The sequence below is a fragment of the Pristis pectinata genome, chromosome 10, assembly GCF_009764475.1.
Source record: "Pristis pectinata isolate sPriPec2 chromosome 10, sPriPec2.1.pri, whole genome shotgun sequence".
NCBI classification, from domain to species: Eukaryota; Metazoa; Chordata; class Chondrichthyes; order Rhinopristiformes; family Pristidae; genus Pristis; species Pristis pectinata.
The window spans coordinates 24321796-24345740 of NC_067414.1; the positions used below are offsets into that span (position 1 = coordinate 24321796).

General features: G+C 40.1%; 1 protein-coding gene across 1 annotated transcript in view; it reads left to right on the plus strand.

Moving 5' to 3' along the window:
- The first annotated feature begins 248 nt into the window (after positions 1-248).
- sim1a (SIM bHLH transcription factor 1a) overlaps positions 249-23945 on the plus strand; it is a 46343-nt gene continuing 22646 nt past the window's right edge. Inside the window, exons 1-8 of the mRNA XM_052024921.1 lie at positions 249-449; positions 10394-10476; positions 11765-11854; positions 13930-14038; positions 14141-14226; positions 15656-15855; positions 18323-18429; positions 18928-19075. Of these exons, the coding sequence (XP_051880881.1) occupies positions 275-449; positions 10394-10476; positions 11765-11854; positions 13930-14038; positions 14141-14226; positions 15656-15855; positions 18323-18429; positions 18928-19075 (998 nt within the window). The 5' untranslated portion in view covers positions 249-274. The remainder of the gene's footprint in view (positions 450-10393; positions 10477-11764; positions 11855-13929; positions 14039-14140; positions 14227-15655; positions 15856-18322; positions 18430-18927; positions 19076-23945) is intronic.

Genomic DNA, 23945 nt, shown 5'->3' on the forward strand with positions numbered 1-23945 from the left:
ACACTGACTGCTCCACGACTTTCACATGTCACTGATTTGAATACAGGTTTGGATGTTCTTGAATGTATCGGCGTTAATGCTTTCCCGTGTAATGTTGGCACATTTAGTTTAATTGAAAAGGGGGAGGGTAGTTATTCACCACCCCCTTAAAAAAAGCAATTAATTTCGACATATATGCTGGTTTCACACGTGGTGTTAAAACCACAACCATTTCTTTTCTTGGGGGAATGAACCTATGGCGGCCGCGCTGTAAGAAAAGGGAAAAGAAATCGAAATGAAGGAAAAATCCAAAAATGCTGCCCGAACGAGACGGGAAAAGGAAAACAGTGAATTTTATGAACTGGCCAAATTACTGCCACTGCCGTCTGCAATAACCTCACAACTCGACAAAGCTTCAATCATAAGACTGACAACCAGCTACTTGAAGATGAGGGTGGTTTTCCCTGAAGGTAAGTAACTATTGCAATTGGTATCCGCCGGAACAAAATCGCGGTTGTTTAGAGAACTGAAGTTTACGATTAGACCTTGTATGCGATCAAAGAATGTATTTATGTATTTAAAAAATGAAACGCGCATATTGGGACATTTGTTGATATACCAGGTGAGCAGTATATACTGTAGGCAAGTACCGTGTGGTTTATCGCATGCTTTCAAAGTCCTGAAATAGGAAGGATAGCTATGGTGGGAGTCTTGAAAGCCATTTCATCAATAATGTGAGTGTTTATATTTTTATATAATCAGATTCAAATAAGAAAAAAATGACATTAACATAATATAATAAATTTGCAGCCATTCCAGCAGCAAGAGTATTTTTTAAATATTATCTTGTAAACTCCGGGCTATTCACAGACACAGTCATGCAGCAATCAATGGATTTTAAGGGAATTGTTCATTTATATTAAATTCTCTTATTTATTCATACGCTTTTAAGGATATAGAGTGTTATAGCGAATTCTGGAAACCGACATGCTAATTCTTATTTTCAGTGATTCGTTTGTTTTATGTAAATTGTAGCAGGCAAACTTTAAGTGAAGTATTATAGAACGCGAACACGCTAGTTGCTCCGAAGAAAACAAAAATAGTAATCTCATGTACTCTGCTTTACAAAACGTTGCAAATTCGTTGCAAATTATGCGAAATTGGACTGACAGGGTAGAATCATCTGCATGCAGTCACAGGTTGATTCTAAACAGTTATAAGGGAAAAAGTAAGCATGGAATGTTAAAACACATCCAGTCTGACAGAACGTTGCCTCTAGATAGGTTTGCAATTGCTGCGAAACAAGAGCCCTTATGGCGATGTCCCATTAAAAGATATGCATTTTATTTGTAGATTTATCACCGCGACGTGAGGTTACAGCCACGCGCACATTCATTTATTTTAAAGTGACATTTCGACCGCAGGATGTCTCAGGGATTGAACCCCACAGTCGCCCTTTCAGCCGTGGGCCCACGGTGGTGTCTCCACGTCATTACTATATTTTGTTGTGAAATCGGTTCATTGCAGCTCATAATTAGGATCATCTGCAAATTGTGAGTTGACAAAGTGCTGGCAGTGAACTATCACTCAGTTTGACATCGAGGATGCTGCTCTTGTGTGGCTCTGTCCTAAAAGGAAAATACACAATTGGGCCGTGCCGCGCTTAGAGCAATATGAATCTGAGCTTGTAGTTTTTACACCTTGTTCCGGAGGTTGCAAGCTCCGCTAATCATTCAACTGATTCACGTTCTGACTTTCTCCGTTTCAATACCAAAATGTTTATGATTCCACCCCTCCCCCTTCCCTTCCTCCCCAACGCACTTCTCTGAGGTGATTTATCAGCCCCAATGGGCTACTTTTCTGCGTGCTTTTAAGAGAGATTTGTCAATTATGTTTTTGCATATCTGACGAGTTGTTTGATCAGATGAAGCATATGGTGCTTCTTGTAGGACGACCAGTAATCTATAGGATCTCGGAGAGAAAGAGAGAGAGAGAGAGCGAGAGCGGATCTACCCGCCAGCAACTCCTCGGAAGGAACATGTTCAGACCCCGGGGAAACACCAGAGCAAAGCGCACTGTAGAAACAACTTATAACCAAGCGGTGCCCTGTTAGGAAATACCGTGACTTTGGGTGTTTGTGTGTACGACTCTCGGCTTATGCACTACACATTCACAATCCATCCCAAGTATCCTTTTGTTTTTAGTGCATGCCGCACATATTTTCGTGTCAAATAGGAATTGTCGGTCGACACCTCCAATTCTCCTCGGCTCAGGGTGAGAAGGGCTGAGCAGTACTTGTACACTTTCCGATATCTCTTTAAAGTTAAATCGCGCCCGCTGTAATAATTGTGCTCTTGCGAGACTCTAACGTCAGGTTTAGGAAAAGAATTGCCAATCGCCAAACAATGTTAAATATAAGAGAGGGGACATTTATTGCATTTCCGCCAATGCTACGAAAATATCATACTGATAGCTGAGACCTTCCATAGCTGAAAGCCTGGTGCTGGTATCATTTATTATCAGTGCCGCTGATGAGGACAGTAATTAATTATAACATTTTGTGCGTATAATAGCCCCGACTGTGTTCTGAGCGAGGTTATTTCCTTGTGTGATTTAGAGATATATAATTGCAGATGCCGTGGATGTTCTGCAGTAATTCCTCCTTCAACAGAGTTCAATAGCCCTCCAAAGTTCCAAAACAAACCAGTAAGTTTTGCAAGTACATCGGAGCCCAGACGCCATAACTGTGAGACTGAAATGCGCTCACACTGTTTTGAAAAACTCTGGCATGACTGGCACAGTTTTGGAAAATGTTTAGATTTTCCATGCATTGCTGTATGGTTATTAAGGCAGGGGGAACCAGCACTATATATGATTTCATTGTGTCGCATAGTAGAAGTATTCAGTGACCAGCCATTAAGGAACCTTCTGAGGTTTCGGAAGCCGTTGCTTGAAGTGTGGAGTGTGATTGGTTTACTCTCAATAGCTCGGTTCCTCTGTAAACAGTTTCATTCTAAATGCATGCACTCCAATGGGGAGAATTCGTTTAACATAGAGAGAGTGAGAGGGAAATATGTGTTTTCAAGCTTCAAATTACTTCAAATGCATTCCTACTGCTCAGAAATATTGAATACGTTTGCGCATAAAACCGATTCTGTAAAGGACAAAAATATATGATAAATATATGATCTAAAAAACTTACTGCTCCAAAGGACATTGGGACGCAACTGATGAACATACTTCATGTGAAACAAATGCAATATACAAAACTTTGTTCGCTTGCTTAAAGCGTGGTTGTACAAACTCTCTTTAAGGTAAATTTAAGTGACAGCGGTGATTCCCAACAGCCCACCCCCTCCACCCCTTTCGCCGACTCAGCACCCGCAAGCGCGCTGAAGGAAGCAAAAATCACTTTGAGCAGTACCAGGTGGGACGATTCACGTTAAAACGGCGATTCCCAGGGGAACGGGAGATTATATTTAGGAATAATTTTCGATTTACATCTGATTTACTCAGTACAAACGTGATTCGGGGAATGTAGCTTAAAAATGATGCTCAGTAGTTGCTCTCACTGAGATTCGAAAGGCCAACTCAATCCTAACAACCCGGGAAAGAGTATCTCCAAATATAAAGCAAACCCACACAATTAAACAGTGTAGGATGTTAGGCATTTTGCAATGAATACAAACAATCTAGTATTGCTAGCGTCATTCTCTCTTCGTAACGCGATGGATTGGAGGTTCTTGCCGCGTTATGTGCAGACACCTCTTGGTGTGGGAAATCTGCAAGTAATGTCACCACAACGGCGATCAAACGCCTACCTCTTCCCGAACCGCAACCAAGGAATTTAAATTCTGGACGTTTCACTCGCTGCTCCACTTACAAGCTACAGTACTGCAGCCTGTTCAGTAAACAAACACAATGTATTTGATTACAACGTCCCCCTGATTGTAGCTATCGAGTTTGGAGAACTAAGTTCCAAACCAGTCAAAGTTGATAATCCTGACATTGGCAAATCCGCCCTCACCCAAAATAAAAGGAGTGATATTGATTTACAAAGGAGTAATGGGGTGGGGAGGTGAGACTTTGGCCGGGGAAACAATCTCAAACGGTCCCGCGAAGTCAAAAGTTGTTGTTTTCATTTATCGCTAATCAGGAAACCTCCCCGTTAAAGATCTCTGTTTTCCTTAAGTTAACGCATCGTTTTAAAGGGTCACCGACCGCTTTAAGACTTCAGAGAGCTTTTGTTTATCAATTCACAATTTAGTTGACGTTTACTACTGATTGTGGGGCCCACAGATGCCATCATGATTTATCAAGACTGTTAATATAGACGACGGAGGCGAAACGCGCGGTACCACCTTTCCTTAGAACTTTATTACAGTCGAGTTAGAATGAAACACAATATGAGGCTTGGGGCTTAGAAGTCTCTTGCACAGCGACTGACAATCATTACCTGTCTCACAGCTCTCTATCCCGCAACTTTCTGCACGTGCAAAACAGAGACGTGGGCATTTCAAGTTCATATTGGCAGGACTTTTAATATATTAACATAAATCGGCGTTGGTTACTCTCCCATGTGATGCCCAGGTGGAAACTGTTTCTTTAGAATTGCAATGCATGGTAACTATGGAGAATCCACGGAGAAGGGTTCTGCAGACGGCCACATCTTACTTTTGTTTATAGAACAGTAAAGCACAATACAGGCCCTTCGGCCCACAATGTTGTGCCGACCTTTAAACCTCACCTAAGACTATCTATTTAGCTCAAAGGAGAGCAAAGCAAACAAGAACAAAAACAACAGGTCCTTTTACCAAGCTTTAATCAGATTCCATTGCAGGCTTAAAAACCCTCAGATGCTCCTGCATCTGGGCGGACAGCCTCCAACTGCATGCACACACAGCAGGGCGCAGCCAGACAGTCAAATCTCGCATCCATCGGCTCAGACACCGCGTCGGCTCCCATCTACACACACACACACACACACACACACACACACACACACACACACACACACACAGAGTTCACATATTATATATATAATATGTAGGCCCCGTAGAGTCATACGGACTCAAGATTAAGATCCGATACATTCACAAGAGCTCAGCACGGTCAGAAGAACAGGCGTCCATACATTTATATCGTCATGCAAATTCAGACTGAGATCATCACCTCACGCACATGTACACATCTAAACACACACAAATACAGAATGAAGGGATAACCTCAACAAGAAGCATACAAGAGGGAAGCAATTCAAATACTGCAGTTCCAATGCACTGTCCAATACGCTCCAAATATTCCAGACATTTTGCTTTGTTTTTTTACATCCAATGGCAATAGCATCTTAATGCTAACTGTAATTTCTCATTTGATCAAATCTATTTGTGTGCATGTGGAGATGGAGCCGGGTTGGTAAGAGACTCACTCCAACCAAGGTTTTATTCAGCCTCTTTATAAAGGAAATTTGGATGCTCAATATTTGAGCAGTTTTGTGATTTAAGAACTGTGATATGTTCTTATCTTCGTGTAAACACAGCGAATTGTGTTTAGATTGGTTTGGATTTACCTGCACAAAGTGTGTAGCAAGGATCCAAAGGGTGTGAGATGGAAGGAAGGACTCACCTGCCGCAAGTCGGATCAGTGCACCACTGGCGCATCCACCATTTCTCGCTATGTTCATGCCACCGACCATGCCGGGGAACTAGGTGCTCTTTTATTCCGCCCTCCTGCCCCCCCCCCCCCCACCCCACAACTAAGGTATACGAACTAAACAGGCCAGGTTTCCCCGAAGTTCTTAACGCAACGAAAGACGAAACGCTTCTCAGCAAACAGGTTTAGATTTCTTTTTACACATTGGTTAAATTGCTGGTATTTAAGTGCGTGAGGGGTATTTTTATATTTATCGTTCACTGAAACTATGCGGATGCGAATTGTTTCAATCCTGTTGTATAGGCCAGGTTGCAGACAATCCATCTTCACTATCCTCACTGTGGATCTCAGTCGCGTTGTTAAACGCGGCTGGATGCACTGTTCTTCATTCTTTGATTCATTTAATGCAAGAGTTCTGTGCATTCAACTCCGTGTACAAAATTCGTTCCGTTTTTTATGTTGATCGAGTATTACAGTGCCGAGACCACATTTCTGCCCGTTCATGTGTCCCAGAGATATATAACATTAAAATTAGTGCTCTCCAGAAACAAAATAGGCCTGAATGAATGGCGTGATCAGGATCTTGTAAACCAGGTTATATTCTTAACGGCGAGGTTTCATCTATTCATATCAAGGAACAAACACAAGCTATAATCGATTGAATTTCTTGTTTAAATTATATCCCAACCGTTTAAGGATTCGACTTTAAAGAAAAGCGGTGAGATAATGAAATTTCTTTCGGAAACGTGATCTTAACAGGGCCTCTTATGTCTATGGTTAATTAGTACCAGACTAAACTGGAATAGAACACAATGAATGCACACTTTTAAAATCAGTTACACTCACTATATATTGATAGTGCCAGCCAAACTACAGAAAGTAATTAACTGGCTTGCAATTTCCATTATAAACACAGACATTGGTTCTGTTGTGCACACCTTATTAAGGGCTATGGACAGTATTTGCTCGATTCGTCCGCCCCCCCTTCTTTTTCAGTGTATACATACATACACATGTATATTTAATAATGTGAAGTTTGGAATTAATTCTGGGAAACTTGGATCGATTGTTTTATTTTGGACAGCGGAAAGCCCAGCTGGAGAACGAGCCGAGCTGAGCACTGATTAGAAACATCGTTTTCTTCGCCAAGAACTGCCTTAAACGGCACCTCTGGGATTTGGTCAATTTTACTGGATCTACTTCGCCTCATTTGGTTACTAATTGGTTTCTTGTTTTATAAATCGAAATCTCATTTTCAGGAAATTACAAAACACAAGCGTCCAGTCCATTGAGGTAATCCGGGTCAGTGGATATTTAAATGGAAATGGGCCTTTCAATGCATTAATTTCGCCGTGGAACTGTTGCGTAGAAACTTTTTTTTGTCCCCTGTGTGCGCGCTGATACTTTACTTAAAATCCGAACCATTTAAACCACCAGCTCCCGATTGCTTAATGTCACTTTCACCTCCATGACAATAAAACAAAAGGTAATAAATCAAGTCTTTGAACACCGAAAGGCTGATTTGAAGGAGTTGGTGGAATCCTTCCAGTGTAGATTATGCATCTCTGCAAGTCTTTTCTAGCTGGGAAAAACGCTTCATCGACGAAGGTTTCAGCTGTAGATTTCGGCACACAAAAGCTGTTTGTTACATCTCAGGCCTCTTCACCTCACAAGAGTATCTTTATCCCAGCCTTGTTTCCATTCTAACACCACACACGCACGCACACACACACAAAGCACGATTTCTGTTCTGTTGGTCGTACGGGTTCTCGGCGGTAGGTCAAGTGCAAAAATCACAACGTTAGTCCCCAGATTTGAGTCCCCAGTCTCAAAACTAATTCCGCCAGTGATTTCAATGGAGTTGGTTCTGTTTAGGAAATGGTTTACGTTAGGTGACTTGCTCAGATCAACTCTTTCGAGCAGCCTCAATGCTGTTGAAAAAGGGGACTTTTACTACAACAGATTAGTGTTTTTTATGGTAGGTGTTGAAATAGAAAATAATGCGAGTTTTATGGATTAGAGGCGGGCTTTTCATTCAGTGGGCACCACTGCCAACCATCATAATGAAAATCGTGAGGTCCACTTTCTAAAATTCATTTGCACAAGAACAAGGGGATTGTTTCGCTCCTTTCCAAATAGCCAAACACACAGAAGAGAAAATAGGCGGAGCGTGTTTTCGCCTTTTATTTATATCCTCTAATACCAGGTGCATTTAAGGGCCACGGTAAACCACCAGATTTCATATTCAGCGTTGATTAAACATAATTATTTTTAAAGGAAATAATACCTGTTGAGTGAATACGTTATGTTATTGGACACATCATATTATATTAGACACAATATTATATTGGACACTTATATTACAAATTGCACGGGTTGCAAATCTTCAAAACGTGTGCGATTGCTTAAGAATTTAGGGGTGACTGTGTGGGCGGAACTTGCTAAACGCAATGGATTTATTTATTTAAATCTGTGTGTTTCTTGTGGGGCGCACATGCCTTTAAATGAAGCTGTTATTGACGAAATCCCTCCTTCACCCTCAAAAGCACTCGCCATGTAAGGAGGCCACTAGGTTCCCCACACTCGAAGGGAACGATCATTTCTTGGCTTTCTCACACTTAAGTGTAAGTTATTTACGGATCCGCGTCTGTAAACTCCCCCACTCATAGCGTTATAATCCCAAATAACCACACCAGGATCTGCTGAAGTCAGAATAGACTTTGCTTAACCCTCTGAGCACAGGGAGCAGGCACAATGATGATAATGGTCGCATTGTGGCTTCAGCGATTCTTCACAAAAGAGTGTGTTGGTGCGCTTTTGTAGACACGGGTCTATAATTCGCTCTCCGTGTGAGGTTGACAGCACAAGTGCTTGCTGGAATCTCGTTTATTTTGTTGTCCAATTTGCATCACATCAGTCAAACCATCCAGTTGAATCGTGCCCTGCAGCCATCGGCAGTTAACTTTATACTCTTAGCAAGAAAAGACTCAGATCTGTATTTTGTTTGCCGACCGTCGAATCTTCACACTGCCAACTAACAGTCAGTTGACCGATATATATATACCATGCAGCCTAGGTTCTCTATAATACTGCAGAAGATCCGAAGAATAAACGGGGAGCAGGAATATCCTCAGAAAATCGAGTTCGATGCAACCTCATGAAATTGTGGGTTGAGGGAATTGGTGGATTGCTTTTTGTTTCACGCACAAGTGTAATAAATTTAGCTGATAGGAAGGGAAATACATTTGCTCCAAGAAGCTAACCCGCGCATCAATTTCTCCACGCTTTGTTACGGGTATAGTGATAAGCAGTATCAGTCAGATTTAAGATTTCAGTGGTGGAGAGCGGACCAGCACAAATCATGTGAAATAACCTCGCTGACAGTCTTGTCAAAAACCGAAAAAAAGTGACCTCGAAACAGAACTTGGAGAGTAACAGTGAGGATCGTTTAAGGCCGATGTTACACTAAATGGGACATGATCCAACTCGAGCCCAAAGGTGAAACGCCCAAACTAATTCTTGATAACGAAATTTCAATTTGGGAAATGGAGATCATTTATCATAATGTAGTATAGTCATCAGCACAGGCTGAGAAAATAAATGTTTTAGTGTCTAATTCCAAACTATGTTTTGTAAGAATCAGTCCGCTCGAAAGTTTAGCGGAGCCTTTCGGTTTTATGTTCCATAGTTAGAAATTTATTGACCGTTCAAAATCAATAAAAGTTTGGGTTGAAAGGAATACAGACAGCTAAAGAAATATCTCCACTTTGTCCACACATTTGCAGCCTCGCTTGTCAAAATAGCAGTTTCGCTGACAAACCGGACTATAATATAATGCACACCAATCCATTCACTCAAATGCTACTGATGGTTGTACGACAATAACTCGTTCCAGCGTCGGCCTTGGACCCGCTCCCATTTTGTTTTGGACCAGGGGTTCCCAATCTTTGCTCACGAGGGGCCTTCTTCAATTTATAAACTGTTCTTTTGCAATGGATGAAAGAATCTGGAAGACCCGTCTGCAGAAAAGCCACAGACTGACACATTCAGTACGCATCTAAACACTTTTCTTACTTTAGCTAATTCTCAGTGAGTTGTGCGGTCGCCTGATTTTAGTTGGAGGATTATAAACGGCGTAAAGTCTGTGAAAGGGATTCCCCACCCTTCTCCCGCCCTTTCCAGTGGTTGCTTGTGGCTTGGTGTTGAACCACCAGGATAAATCACAGGAAGGATGAATTAACTTCAATAACAAGGATCGTTGTCAATATAAATGAAGCAAATATTTATTCTAATAGTTCTCTGTGCTGCTGACGTGCATTAAGGAGTCCATGATCCCTATTTCACACAGTTTTGTTAAATATTAAATACGATTATGGTTTGACTATCATTTATTCTTTCGAAAACAAACACCACGTTGCACTGAACTACCGAAAACAAATAATAGCTTTAGGCTCGATCTGTTTTTGTATAAATACTTTATCACGCAACTGCGTTCAGTCAGTGTACTCAGACAAACGAACGAGCTATTGCCAAAATGTGCACGAAAACATTGTTTACCGCACAAAATACCGTCTAAAATAAAAATAGAATCAATTATGTGGAAATAAATGCAGCTCCAAAACTGCCCACGCGTTAACGCAAACCTTTTCAGCGGTTAAGGAATGAGTGATTCTCACCGCTTCCTGGGCCGCCGTTATAAGCGCGGAGCTTGAAACTTGGCTTCTATTCCTGTTCCGTTTCTCACAGTTTTCATACATTTTAGGACTAGGAGAAGCCTGGGGCCAGACCAGTCGTGCTGGTCACTTGGATAATGTCGGCCGGGAACTGGGATCTCATCTGTTGCAGGTAAATTATCAGGAAATTCAATTGTTCATTTGCGTTTTGGACATCGCCTGAGCATGCATTTCTGCGGACAACCGGAATGCACACCGTATCACTCACTCACACACGCACATACATAATAGCCTCGCATCTAAAACAAACATCAATGAGAGCGTGGAGTGTGGGACTCCAATTCATAGTACCTATACTGATAGCTGTAAAGTCAACACACCAAAGCCCCGTGCTGGCGAAATTGCAGCCCGTGCTCTCTGATGACCCATGGCACCTTTTTTTCTCCTGATAGAAAACGCGGCCTCTTCCTCTGCACCTGACGCTGCTTCCAGCCAGTCTGCGAGGGTAAATCTTGCTAAGCCGCTGATTGTTGACAAATGACAAAAAGGCTTATTGATATTGCCAGGTTAAAATAAATCTCATGGAACAAAAACTACCCAGAACGTTATTAATTACTGTCGAAATGTTTATGTAAATTTGATTTCAAGGCAACATTATTAATTAAAGTATGGTAGATTATGTTTCTTCAAGGCAAACTAAATAACTGCCTTAAAGTAATCATAATTTATCTTTCAGGCATAGTTACCGTCACCCTGCAATGATTTTATAATTTAAAATAATCCAGTTCAATTACTTGTCAAATTATCTTCTAATCACATTCCCGCTTCTAATATTGTGACAGAATTACTGCCACCAATACAGGTGTTCGAATGACTGGTGAGGGGCCTTCTGTGTGAGAACTGGAAGAGCACATTATCTACTGAGTAACAGTTGCTTGCACAAGGAGTGTAATGGTGTGTGGGATCAAACGATCTGAGGATGTAGGATCATACAACCTGATGCAACATCTTTTATTTTTTAAAAATCATCGCCAGATAAACGAATCCTTATTTTCTCCTCCCATTTGCGTGTATTTTTTCTCTCTCTGCACAATATCTGCGTGAGTGAGGTAGGGTGGCCCATTTGTAAGCGAATGACGTATCTTTCTGCCCGGTGCTTTTCAAAAAAGATTAAAGTCCGGTGAAGAGTTCAACTAATCTACGTGCAAGTTAGACAGAGCTCAGCTTCACCACTTGGTAAAACGCTACTTCTATAACAAATTACAAAGCGGGATACGGCGCGTTTTCCCGGAAACTCTTCTACCATGAACTCGGCAAATAACAGGCAAAGAATAAAGAAAGGAACAGATATTTATTGTAGTAATCAGACCAAACACAGTATTGTCAGAACTCTCGATTGAAGCCGTTGCTTGCAGCCAAACAATGATGCATTTTTCCTTGTTCTTTTTCTGTCCATCCAGACGCTAGATGGTTTCATCTTCGTGGTTGCTCCGGATGGGAAGATAATGTACATCTCCGAAACGGCGTCAGTTCATCTGGGACTGTCACAGGTAAGACATAGGTTTTCTCCCGCCCTTGCTGTCCTTTCCCTGTGAATGTGGTTGCCTTACGCATTAGTAAAATATGTAGCCACTTATCATTGCATTTGTTATTTAAAAGGGTATATAAACTCGTGCAGATTAACCAAACTGCTTCTGAAACATTTGCATGTTGGTATTTATCATGTATGTTCGAACTTAATGAAGACCCGAATTGACTGATATATTCGATCGGTGCCTCCTGTCTTTTGTGGAGTCATGATTGATTTTTCAGACAAAATATATTCATTATGTTTCTGTTGTGTGCTCACATCATTCAAAATCATTTCCACAGACTGAACGATGATAGAATTCAGGACTAAGCCAGGACGGTTGTTCGGAGTTGTGGGCACAGATGTATGCACACTGAACACTTCAACTCATGATCAGAATGGAAGATTTATAAAGATAATATAGCAAGGAAGATTGACACAAACCTTATAAAAATAAACCCAGGATCAAAGAGCCGCTATGCATTTAATGTTGTTGCATGCTCTTTGCCAAAATAATATTTTGATTGGCTTCATCCTTATTTTAAGAGTTAAATCCAAGCTGAATGGACTTAACCCTCCCACTCTGGATATTGTCTGTGCTTGTGTACATCCCCCTACAACTGATCGTGGCCGTTCTGTGATTCTGTGATCTATCCATATTTATTAAAATTATTATATGTTTAAAATGTACAGAAAAGCTGAGATTTACATTACAAATACAGTACCTCATATTTTGCCAATAGGTAAACAATGAGTCATATAACAATATATAAAAGTGTTACCGATTTATATTCGGTGCTGTTCAATTTGTTTGAAAGGTAAAGGCCTCCTCTATGTCAAAATGTACAGAGGGTGCGAATAAAATTAGCCTTAGATTTTACTTGAATTGATGTACATTAGTCTGCAACTATAGATTATCCAGCGATTCAGGATCTAACCTTTTTTTTCTAAAATTGTTGTATGTTTAAAATCTGCCACAGAAAATGCTCAAAGTTAAAATATAGTGCATTAGATTTTCCCAGCTAGCAAAACACAAGATATTAATTTAATTATGTTACAATTAAAACATCCCGATTAAAAGGTTTTTAAAGAATCACTTCTTGGAGTTTTTGTGAAGAAATGCATACATTGCAAAATGGGGAAAATCTTACTCTATGACAGAATATACAGTAGCTGCTAACAAAACATTCATGGATCATCAGATAAATGATAACCATTTTGAAATTTAATGTTCACTTAAAATAATTGTATTGCAATTGGAAGTGTAATAAAATGGCACAACTTTTATAATCTTTAGCTACCATGAAGCCTGAGTGGATGGACAACTGCAATTCAGAACACCATACCCATACAATAGGAAATATAAGTGCATATTTTTCTGGAGAAATGCAATCCTTTTGAATTATAAGAATCTTTTTAAAAGACTTCCATAAAGTTAAAGGAACCTGGAGCATTTGTGACTTCATCAATTGTTCCCATATCATTGTTCAGATAATGTTCCTGAAAATTATTAGCAAAGCAGTAATGCTGCACTAATGTGACAAGTAGATAATTGTGAGTACTTTGGACTTATATAATGGAAATTTTATCATGTTTTATAATGGAAATGTCCACAAGCCTGGATGGCTACTTTTCAAAATTTATCGCTAATACTGAATATTAGCTTGAAAAAAAACAATAGCAATTTTTTCACAGAGTAACAAATATGATGCATGTAAATTTATTAGAGATCAGAAAGAGAATATGAGAATATATAGAAATGAACTCTTTTTTCATTAAAAACTTGTTAAATATGTGGATCCATATCTTTCAAAGCTAGTAGGATAGTGTATGTTCCAAAGGAAATTAATAGTTATAGTTATACATCATAAAATGACAAAATTAGGTACATAAAGTGACTCCTTTTAATTTATTCAAAATTATCATATTCAGTATTCTAGTAAATGGTTTTCATTTCCCCTGGGGTGGCTTCCTAGGACACTGCACATGTGATACATCTATTTCAATTCAGAACTGTTTCCAAGTAACATTTAAAAGTGCTCATGATGTTAACAGGTAGAGCTGACTGGAAACAGTATTTATGAGTATATCCACCCAGCTGATCACGACGAGATGACTGCAGTTTTGACAGCTCATCAGCCCTACCACTCTCACTTTGTTCAAGGTACATCAAATCTATTCTCGCACGTTCTCAATGTGTTAATCTCTCTCATTGTCACAATGTCTCTGCTAAAGCAATTAAACTCTTTTGGTCACATTTTGACAGAATATGAGATTGAACGGTCGTTTTTCCTGAGGATGAAGTGTGTCTTGGCAAAGAGGAATGCAGGCTTAACCTGTGGTGGTTACAAGGTGAGTTGTAATTATCCTGTTGTGTGATCACGTAAGGGCTTTTTCTCTTTTACCTTTCTTCTCCTGAAATTTAAAGCAATCAAGCAAGTAGATATATGTATATTTTTGAAAATAATGACTGGTTTTGCACACTTCGAAATGCTATTCTTATTCATGAATATATGAGGCAATATCATCTATACTTCACTTCTCCCACCTTAGAGGTATGTTGTTTTCCTGCACATATGCAGTACTTTCATGCAGAGATTTTTTAAAATAATAATTACTTGACAGCAAAAAGCCAACAAAATAGAAAGTGAAATTGACAGATCCTAAGAAAGAATTAACATATAATGTCTTGCAATTTGCCCAGTTGTGTAATTCATTTCTCAGTTAAGGCTGGGATATGTGCATCATTTATCACCCATCACAGAACATTTGGATGACCAGGTAGTGTAGGACTGGAGTAAAATGCAGGGCAGACTGAGCAGGGTGCCTTTCATGAAGGACATTTGTGAATCAGTTTTGATGAAAAAGCAGCAGGTTTTCACGGTCAATGTTTCTGCCAAGGGCGCATTTATTGAACAACTTATCATGGAGGGATTTGAATTCACAATTTCAGTCTATAACTGCTATACTACCATTTCTTATGCACTTAGTCATTTCAAGTTACATGTTGGAGGATTTCACATAAATTGATATTTTCCACACTGTCAAATCCAAAAAAAAAGAAATGTATATCAAAGTAATCTCATATATAGTGTATCTAAAAGAGCCACACAAAGCTGATTGTGGATTATTCAGTTGGCTTGCTAATAAAGTGTAGCTCCATTACAGTAAAAGTATATGCTTTATGCCTTCTTGTACACATATGAAACACAGTGGAGTCTAGCGCTCTAATGCGCTAAGTATTATTTCTGGTGGATTGTCAATTCCTAGTCAAACTGACAGGTAATGGTGTCTCACTGGGAAAAATATTACACAACTTACTTTCCTGATGAAAATATGTCTTGTGACCCCAAGCTGCATACAGACATATGGAGAAATTTACTAAGCAGCTCTTCTGACTAGAAAAAGATGGTCACAGGTTGATCAGATGTAAAAGAACTGGAGGGAGAGTTAATAAAAGAAACAGCAACACATCACAAAATTCCATTCTGTTGTCCTGCCTTGGGATGCTGGCATTCTTCAGGCATCCTGAAGCCAAAGTTAAATTTGGAATGGCAATCAACAGTAAGAGTAGTTCCCTCGGGGAAACAGTTCACAGCCTTAGTTGGCCATTGTGAGATACTTACAATCAACAAGGCAGGCACATTACATAGGATTCCCTAAAATGCGACTCACAGACTGATGCTATTCATTTAATGCACAGACAGTCCGGACGTCAAAGATATGGTGATTTGCGTTAGTGAGTTACACTGTTTGAATGCAGTGCATCTGTCTCTTGCAGGTTATCCATTGTAGTGGCTACCTAAAGATACGCCAATACAGCCTGGACATGTCGCCTTTCGATGGTTGTTATCAGAATGTTGGATTGGTCGCAGTAGGCCATTCACTGCCCCCCAGTGCTGTGACAGAAATTAAACTGCACAGTAATATGTTCATGTTCCGAGCCAGCCTTGATATGAAACTTATATTCCTTGATTCCAGGTAAGCCCATTCTAGTGCCAAGTAAATGTTTGGCTTAGATGGAGGTCAGTGATGGTTGTTCATGCACTTTTTATCCATTACAAATATAAAATTGTCTGAATTAGCACTGTAGTTGGTTTGAAAAGACTGGAGTCCACTTCCAGTTTTAGAAATATCCAGAACAAGTCAGAAATCAGCATCTGTGAATGGAGTTGTATTCATCCCTGATTTACATTAGCATTTGTATAGATAATCAGAGTATTGTCTGAAATATTCAGTAGCTTTCAATGAATAAATGAAAGGAGTGGAATTCTAGATAATCTGGGGTAGAACTAAGATCAGCACAGTGAAGGGACAATGCAGTTTAAAAAAAACTCACAGATGGGAGAGTTTAAAGGAATGTTGCAGAATATACATGGGATTAAGGAGAAATGTGGTGAGAGAAAAGAAGTATTAATAAAGGTTTTGAGGGATTTGACTGGGTAGGGTCAGAGTGTTTACAGCTAAACATACAATAAGATAAGATAAGATTTCTTTATTAGTCACACGTACATTGAAACACACAGTGAAATGCATCTTTTGCGTAGAGTGTTCTGGGGGCAGCCCGCAAGTGTCGCCACGCTTCTGGCGCCAACATAGCATGCCCACAACTTCCTAACCCGTATGTCTTTGGAATGTGGGAGGAAACCGGAGCACCCAGAGGAAACCCACGCAGACACGAGGAGAATGTAAAAACTCCTTACAGATGGCAGCTGGAATTGAACCCGGGTTGCTGGCAACGTAATAGCATTACGCTAACCACTACACTACCAGGACGATGAGACTGAAGGCATTCATTAAAATGCTGTGCCTGGTGCTGGGACCTTGATTTTGCTGTGGTTGAATTCAATTCAATGTTTAGACTTTGGCTGAGAATTGGCAAGTATCATTTGTGCCAAACAAGTGTCAGTCAATGATTATCTTCAAAAGATGAAAGTCTAACTGCCTCCATTTGACTCTGAAATGTAATCAACCGCCATTAACATCCTGGGGGGTAACCATTGATCAGAAACCAAACTGCATCTGCCATGGTGGTAAGTGGAGATCAGAGGAATGGTATTCTGTGACAAATGACTCCCCAAAATCTGTCTACCATTTACAACGCACTTCAGGCATTGTGATGGGATACTTTCCTCTTGCCTGAAAGAGTGCAATTCCAAAAAAACTCACCAACATCCAGGACAAAGGTGCTCACTCCATTGACACCTCATCCACCATCCTAACTATCTATTACTGGAGCATCATAACCGAAGCACATTCTGTCTCTGAGTTGAGCTGCAACAAGTTGCCAATGTGTAATTGACAGTATCCTCTAAATCCACAACACTTGTTGCCTAGATTCACAAGGATAACAGCACCATCCACAAGTTGTTCACTGTTCGCTGCCCCACGGTAGTAGTGGTGCTGCCTCACAGCTCTTGTGACCTGGGTTCGATCCTGACCCCCGGTGCTCTCTGTGCAGATTTAGCATAATTTACATGTGACCATGTGGGTTTCCTCCGGGTGCTCCTACTCCTTCCATATCCCAAAGACGTGCTGGTTGGTAGGTTAATTGGTTATTGTAAATTGCCCCTAGTGTAGGTGGTTAGTAGGAGAGTCAAAGGGCATGTGAGAAAGAAAAGTTTCCAGGGAAGTAAGTGGGGGAGTGGGATTGATGGGACTGCTCTGAGAGTTGGGGTGGCTTGATGAGCTGAATAGCCTCCTTCTATATTGTAAGGAAATATAAAGGAAGGCCATAAACCTACTTGACTGAAATATATTGCCTTTCATTTAATATTACTGGGTCAGAATCCAAGAACATCCTGTGTAACAGCATTGTGCAATTGCCTTTACTGCATGGACTAACATAATTCAAGGAGGAAGCTCATGATCTTCATAAGAGCACTTAGGGAATGGAAATTAATGCTGGCCTTACCAGAGGCACACATAGCCTAACAGTGTAAATGGATGGTTGATAGTGATTGTGGACTCAGTGGGCTGGAGGGCCTGTTTCCATATCTCGCTATGACTCTAAATTGTATTCCTGGCACTCTATTTATACTGGGTGGATCCACATCTTAAATTCTTTAGAATTAGAAGTAAGCTTCTGCAATTTATCAATGTGTAGTGTTGTGCAGACTAATGGCGAATCAAAATAAGATTAAGTAAGACCACGTCTGATCTGGTCATTGGTCTCAACTCTGCTTTCCCAAATGAGGACAAAACCCTTGACTAATGGTATGGTCCAAAAATCCATCTCAGTCTTAAATATACTTATCGACGCAAAGGTCTTATATGAAAGAGTTCAAAATGAAGGAGTCTTTATCCTCATTTATCTTCCTTTATCTTCCATTGATGAAGGTAATTTTGTAATAGTGAAATATGGTACATAAGAGGGGAAATCAGTTAACAATGATTTAGCATGTTCTTTCATGTCTACTTACACAAGTTTTCTGTCTTTCTGATGTAGGGTAGCTGAACTGACAGGTTATGAACCTCAGGATTTAATAGAAAAAACTCTCTACCATCATGTTCATGGGTGTGATACATTTCATTTGCGCTGTGCCCATCACTTGTGTAAGTATTGTTCCTTGTGGATGAGTTTTTATTCCTGATTACTTTGTGAAGAAAGAGGTTGCCCTCTTTGGTCATAGGTGTGAAACTTTCTTTTTAGTATTACCCTCATTTGAGGATCTGAGGTTATAGCAATTTTACAAATTATGCAAGGAAAAAAAGAAAATCTGCTGCTAATGTGCTTCCAGTGCTGATTGCCAAAAATGGTCAGTCCTCTGGATGCTAATACAAAACAGCCTCAGGGCAGAATAAAACGAATTGGGCCCAAGTTGTCTGGCCAAGATGCCAAATTACTTTCCTTCTGGAATCAAAACATGATCTTGATTGTTTGAAGAGTATAACTTGGGGGAATTATAAATACATTCAAAGTCACTCTTGCAATCTTAGGAACAATATTTTAGCATTAAAACAGGAGATGCATTGTGTTCCAACATTGTGAACTTAATTTTTTATACATATAGTTAATGGAAATTGCTAATTAGCTTTCCTTTCTGTTAACAGTGCTTGTCAAAGGACAGGTAACAACAAAGTATTATCGTTTCCTTGCAAAGCATGGAGGCTGGGTCTGGGTTCAGAGCTATGCAACAATAGTCCACAATAGCAGATCCTCCAGGCCCCACTGCATTGTCAGTGTCAACTATGTCCTCACGTGAGTATCCAATTACCTTCTCATTACTTCTTTAAATGCAGGTGCCCTGGCAATATTGTAAACACTACCATAAAAATAACCCACAGCACCAGAACAAAATGTACTTTTAAAAAAATGACCACAGAGTTGCACCATGATTATTTTTGGAGCTTGTGCTGAATGAAGCTTTATTTCCTATAAACAAAGTTAATTCTGGTAGAATGAATGAGTTGCTGACATGCGATATTAATGTTCATATGGGAAGATGGAAGATGGTCATTATTTGGTCTATTTATAACCTTCATTTGAATTCCAAACAATGCCTTGAAATCACTGCAGGTTAGCCTATTATTTTGCAATAGTTGCATATGTCCCAGAGCATTGCTGTGTTTTGTAAGACAAGAGCATTATACCACAATGAGGAGCTGGATTGTGGTTGACCTGATTCACACCGGGCATTGGTCCTCCCATTCAATTATGATCCCAGTAGCTACACCAACCTATCACTCTCCCATTTGATCCATTTGATCTTAAGACCTAACTTCTGGGCCATCCTGTGAAATAGGGTGGTCTATGGGTGGTGACTTGGCCTCAGGTGGTGCCTCTTGAGGCCCTATCCCTGGAGCATGTCGATGGCCTGTGACAACTTGTGTCGGCAAAAGGCCTTATAAAGTTCTTTCTAAGTGTCCCTGATAACCAGAAATACTTAAATTCAATTGAAATCATTCTAAATAATTCAAGACATTAAAAATTATTCTTTAAAATACATTTATTGAAAAACATGTTTAACTAGTAAAAATAATATTATCAATTAAAAAAGCTACTTATTTTCTCTTGCCTTCCCATCCAGGTCTACGACTCCATTCATTTGAATGGGGGTCACACTAGATGCGCAGACCATGGCCTCCATAAAACTGAAGGCCAGATATGGTGTATCAGCCCCTCAGCTCATTGCGACCTAGAAACGCCCTACCACAGTGCTGAATGTGGTGGTAGAGGAAAGGGTCAGATGCACTAGCACCTGACCTTCAGTGCTCTCTGTACCTCCATGCTGCAATGCATGGGTGTGGGAGTCAAAAAACTTCTGACATGTGCAGTACTGCTAGCCAGTAGTTCTCTTCAGGAATGCTGGCTGAAGAGAAACACAATCTGGGTCCTGAACTTCAACATACAAAGTGTATTTTTGTGTAAATTATTCTGTGGTTTTAAGGCAACAATGTCTAATTGAAATGAATTTCTCTAAGACACAACGCTGTGGTAAATTAGGCCACGGTCATTTCCATTTAGTCGGGGGCCCACAGGAAGTGAGTGGCTTCCTTTGAATTTTTTTTGAGTAAGATTACTTTATTTCTGAAAAAGACACTTTGAAGAGTGATGAATTCAAATCTTTAATACTTATGCTATTGCATATTCTCTGAGAAGGTACTAAGAGTAGTCTTTCTTTTTAAGATTTATCTGCCTACATCAGCTGTCACTAGCAGTTCTGATAGGCAGTTACAAAGTTATCCAACACTGTAGTTGTGAAGAACAATATGAAAAATGTTTGGCCAAGTACCCTCATTTTACCAATGACTTCGAAAAAAATTGTTTTGAAATTACACAGTGTCAGTACAAGTGACTGCTGACCATTAGCCATTGACTTTTCAGCAGCCTTTGATATGGTTGGTTCTTAATCATCTCCAGCAGATCTCCTCTGTTAATTGGGAGGGATTATACTTGTCTGGACCCATTCTTATCTATCTGGTCAGAGAATCTCCCACAATGCCTCCACTGCTCTCAAGGATCTGTCATTAGGCTCGTCTTATTATTATTCAACATTTTATCTTTCAACAACATTATCTATAAAGAAGCATGGGGTTACACAATTTCAGTTCATTTTTTTTATTCAGTCATGGGTTGTGGACATCATTGGCAAAGCTGGAACTTATTGTCCGTCCCACATTGCCCCTGAACTGAGGAGGAAGTTAAAAGCTGATCACAATTCTGTGTCTGGGGTCACACATATCAGTGGCTATATTTAAAAGACATTTAGACAGGCACTTGAGTATGCAAGGCATGAGATACTGTCCTAATGGAGGCAAATGGGATTAGTGTCGATGGCAAAAAGGTTGGCACGGACATGGTGGGCTGAAGGGCTCATTGCTGTGATGTTTGACTCTACAATTCTATGACATGGGCCAGACTGGGTAAGAATGTCAGATTTCCCACCCTGAAAGACATTTGTGAAACAGATGGAATTTTACAATAACCTGGTAGGCTTGTGCCCACTGTTGCTGGAACCAAGTTTTAATCCATTTTCCAGCTGCTGGATCTCTAACGAATCTATCCTGTTCGGTAAAATGTTAGTTCCAATAACATGGCAGTGATGTCCTCAGCATGAAGGAAGCACTTTGTCTCCCTAAGGGCTGTATGGTGATCACTTCATGGACAGAAAAAGGAGATTGTTGAGGAAGGGGTGGAGTGGATTCATCCATCACATTGGTTCTCTACCATCTGCCAGAGGCTTGGTCAGCGGTTATGTCCTTCAGTGCAGTTTTTAGTTTGAATTGGAATGAATTGGTTTATTATTGTCACATGTACCACAATGCAGTGAAAAACCTCTGTTTGTGTGCCATCTTGACAGATCATTCCATACATAAGTACATCAAGCTAGTACCAAAGGAAAAGCAATAACAGAATGCAGAATATAATGTTACAGTTACAGGTACAGAGTAAGTGCTGTGCAGTTAGACAATAAGGTGCAAGGGCCATGACGAGGTAGATTGGGAGATCAAGAGTTCATCTTTATTGCACGAAGTCCATTCAGGCATCTTATAACAGTGGGATAGAAGCTGTCCTTGAGCCTGGTGATATGTGTTTTCAAGCTTTTGTATCTTCTGTCCGATGGAAGGGGGGGGGGATGAGAGAATAACCGGGGTGAGAGGGGTCTTTGATTATGTTGGCTGCTTTCCTGAGGCAGCAGGAAGTGTACATTTGAGCCATTCCGTGTGATGGGCACTGAAGTTCCCCAGCAACACATAAGATGCTGGAGGAACTCAGCGGGTCAGGCAGCATCTATGGAAGGAAATGGACAGTCAATGTTTTGGGTTAAGGCCCTTCATTTGGACTCTCTGGTCCCAGTTGAAGGGTGGCGACTGGAAACGTCAACTGTCCTTCTTCCTTAGGTGCTGCATGACCCGCTGAGTTCCTCCAGCATCTTGTGTGTTGGTCCAGATTCCAGCATTTGCAGTCCCTTGTGTGTCCATTGAAGTTCCCCATTCTGATGACATTCTGCATGATTGCTACTTTCTGTGTTTGAGAGATGACAGCAGATGGTAATCTGCAGGACATTTTCTTTTACCCATGCTGAACCTGATGCCATGTGCGGAGTCTCCAAGCCATTGTCTCTCACCTGCCCACCACTCTGCCTCCACTCCTAGTAGATCTGTCCTGCCAGTGAGCCAGAACATATTCATGGATTGTGATGGAGGATTCTGAAATGCTGCCTGAACTCTATGGTCATCTTGATAAAGCAGAGGAATCTTGTATCACTCCAACACAGTCCCCATCATAATACATGCACTACTTGGCTTCCAAGTGACATGTAATATTGAAATGAAGACAGTTCTGAGCTTTGTTTTCACTTAATTACAAACAGCTGATCATTCTCCTGATGCTTTAGAAATCATATGTAATCCTGAACTATTGTTGTGCACGTAAGAGCAAGAATGATTTGTTAAGTCTCATCGTACACACGCTGCATTGTAAATTTTGTAATTTCCTTTGGCACTTGCACTCACCTAACTGAGCTATGCTATGCAATATGCAAAAGTACTGTTAGTATGAGAAATCTGAATGAATAACTGAAAATGGCAAATTGCTCAGCAAATCAAGCAGCATCAATAGAGAGAGAAATAATGTTCAGGTTGATGACTTTGTCTGTCCTGGAAGAAATTTAATAATTGATAAGCAACTACAGAGCTAATGAAAGATGGCGGAGCACAGAAGAAGCCATTCAGCCCATCATACCTGTTCCAGCTCTTTGAAAGATTTATTAAATTAGTTCCATTCCTGTGCTCTTTCGCATAGCCCTGAGATATTTCCCCCTTCAACTGTAATTTAATTTTTATTCCTTTGTCTAGATTTTTGTATTTCCTTTCCTTCCATTCTTGCTCATCATTATTAACAGATCTGCTGGACCTTCCTCACTCAGTTCTCTATATGTGCTTCTAATGCATGAGGTTCTGCACCAGAAATACAAATGAATGAAATTGACCTCTAAACTCTGTTGGTTTTGTCTGGTTTTACAACAGCAGGATTGATATAAATGATTGTCAGCTTTTCATTTCTGTCATTGTCCCCAAGGCAGCTTTTGAAAACAGTGCTTGTGGAAGTACTGTACATTCTGCTCAAAACTAATTTGATTTTTTTTAAGAAACAGGTGGTGCACCTATAAGTGTGACTCCACCAGCATTTATGGAATGGAATCCTTTAACCCATACAATTACAGGCAAAATATTCATAAAGTATTTTGCACTAGGGAAAAAACATACTCAAATTTGATATTTAGGTGGCACTGTCTTCATAAAAAACGATTGTGAATCTTAAGTCCAAAGTATATTTAGTTCAAGTAAGTGTGGGTGGTTCTTTGCATAAGTTTAGAAAATATTGTGCCAGTAGCTGGCACTGCTCACGACCATAAGAATTTGTGCCAATTATGGGTTCCTTGAAGGTCTTCACGGGACAAGGAATCTAATAAGCACATTTTACATTATTTTTAACATTTACTAATGATCCCAATGTTACCAGTAAATAGTTTCATAACATTTTAAAATTCCAATCAATTGAAATGAGTCGTGACAGATTCTGCATTTGCTGAGATGCACATAAATCTGAGTGGGAACAAGGATAA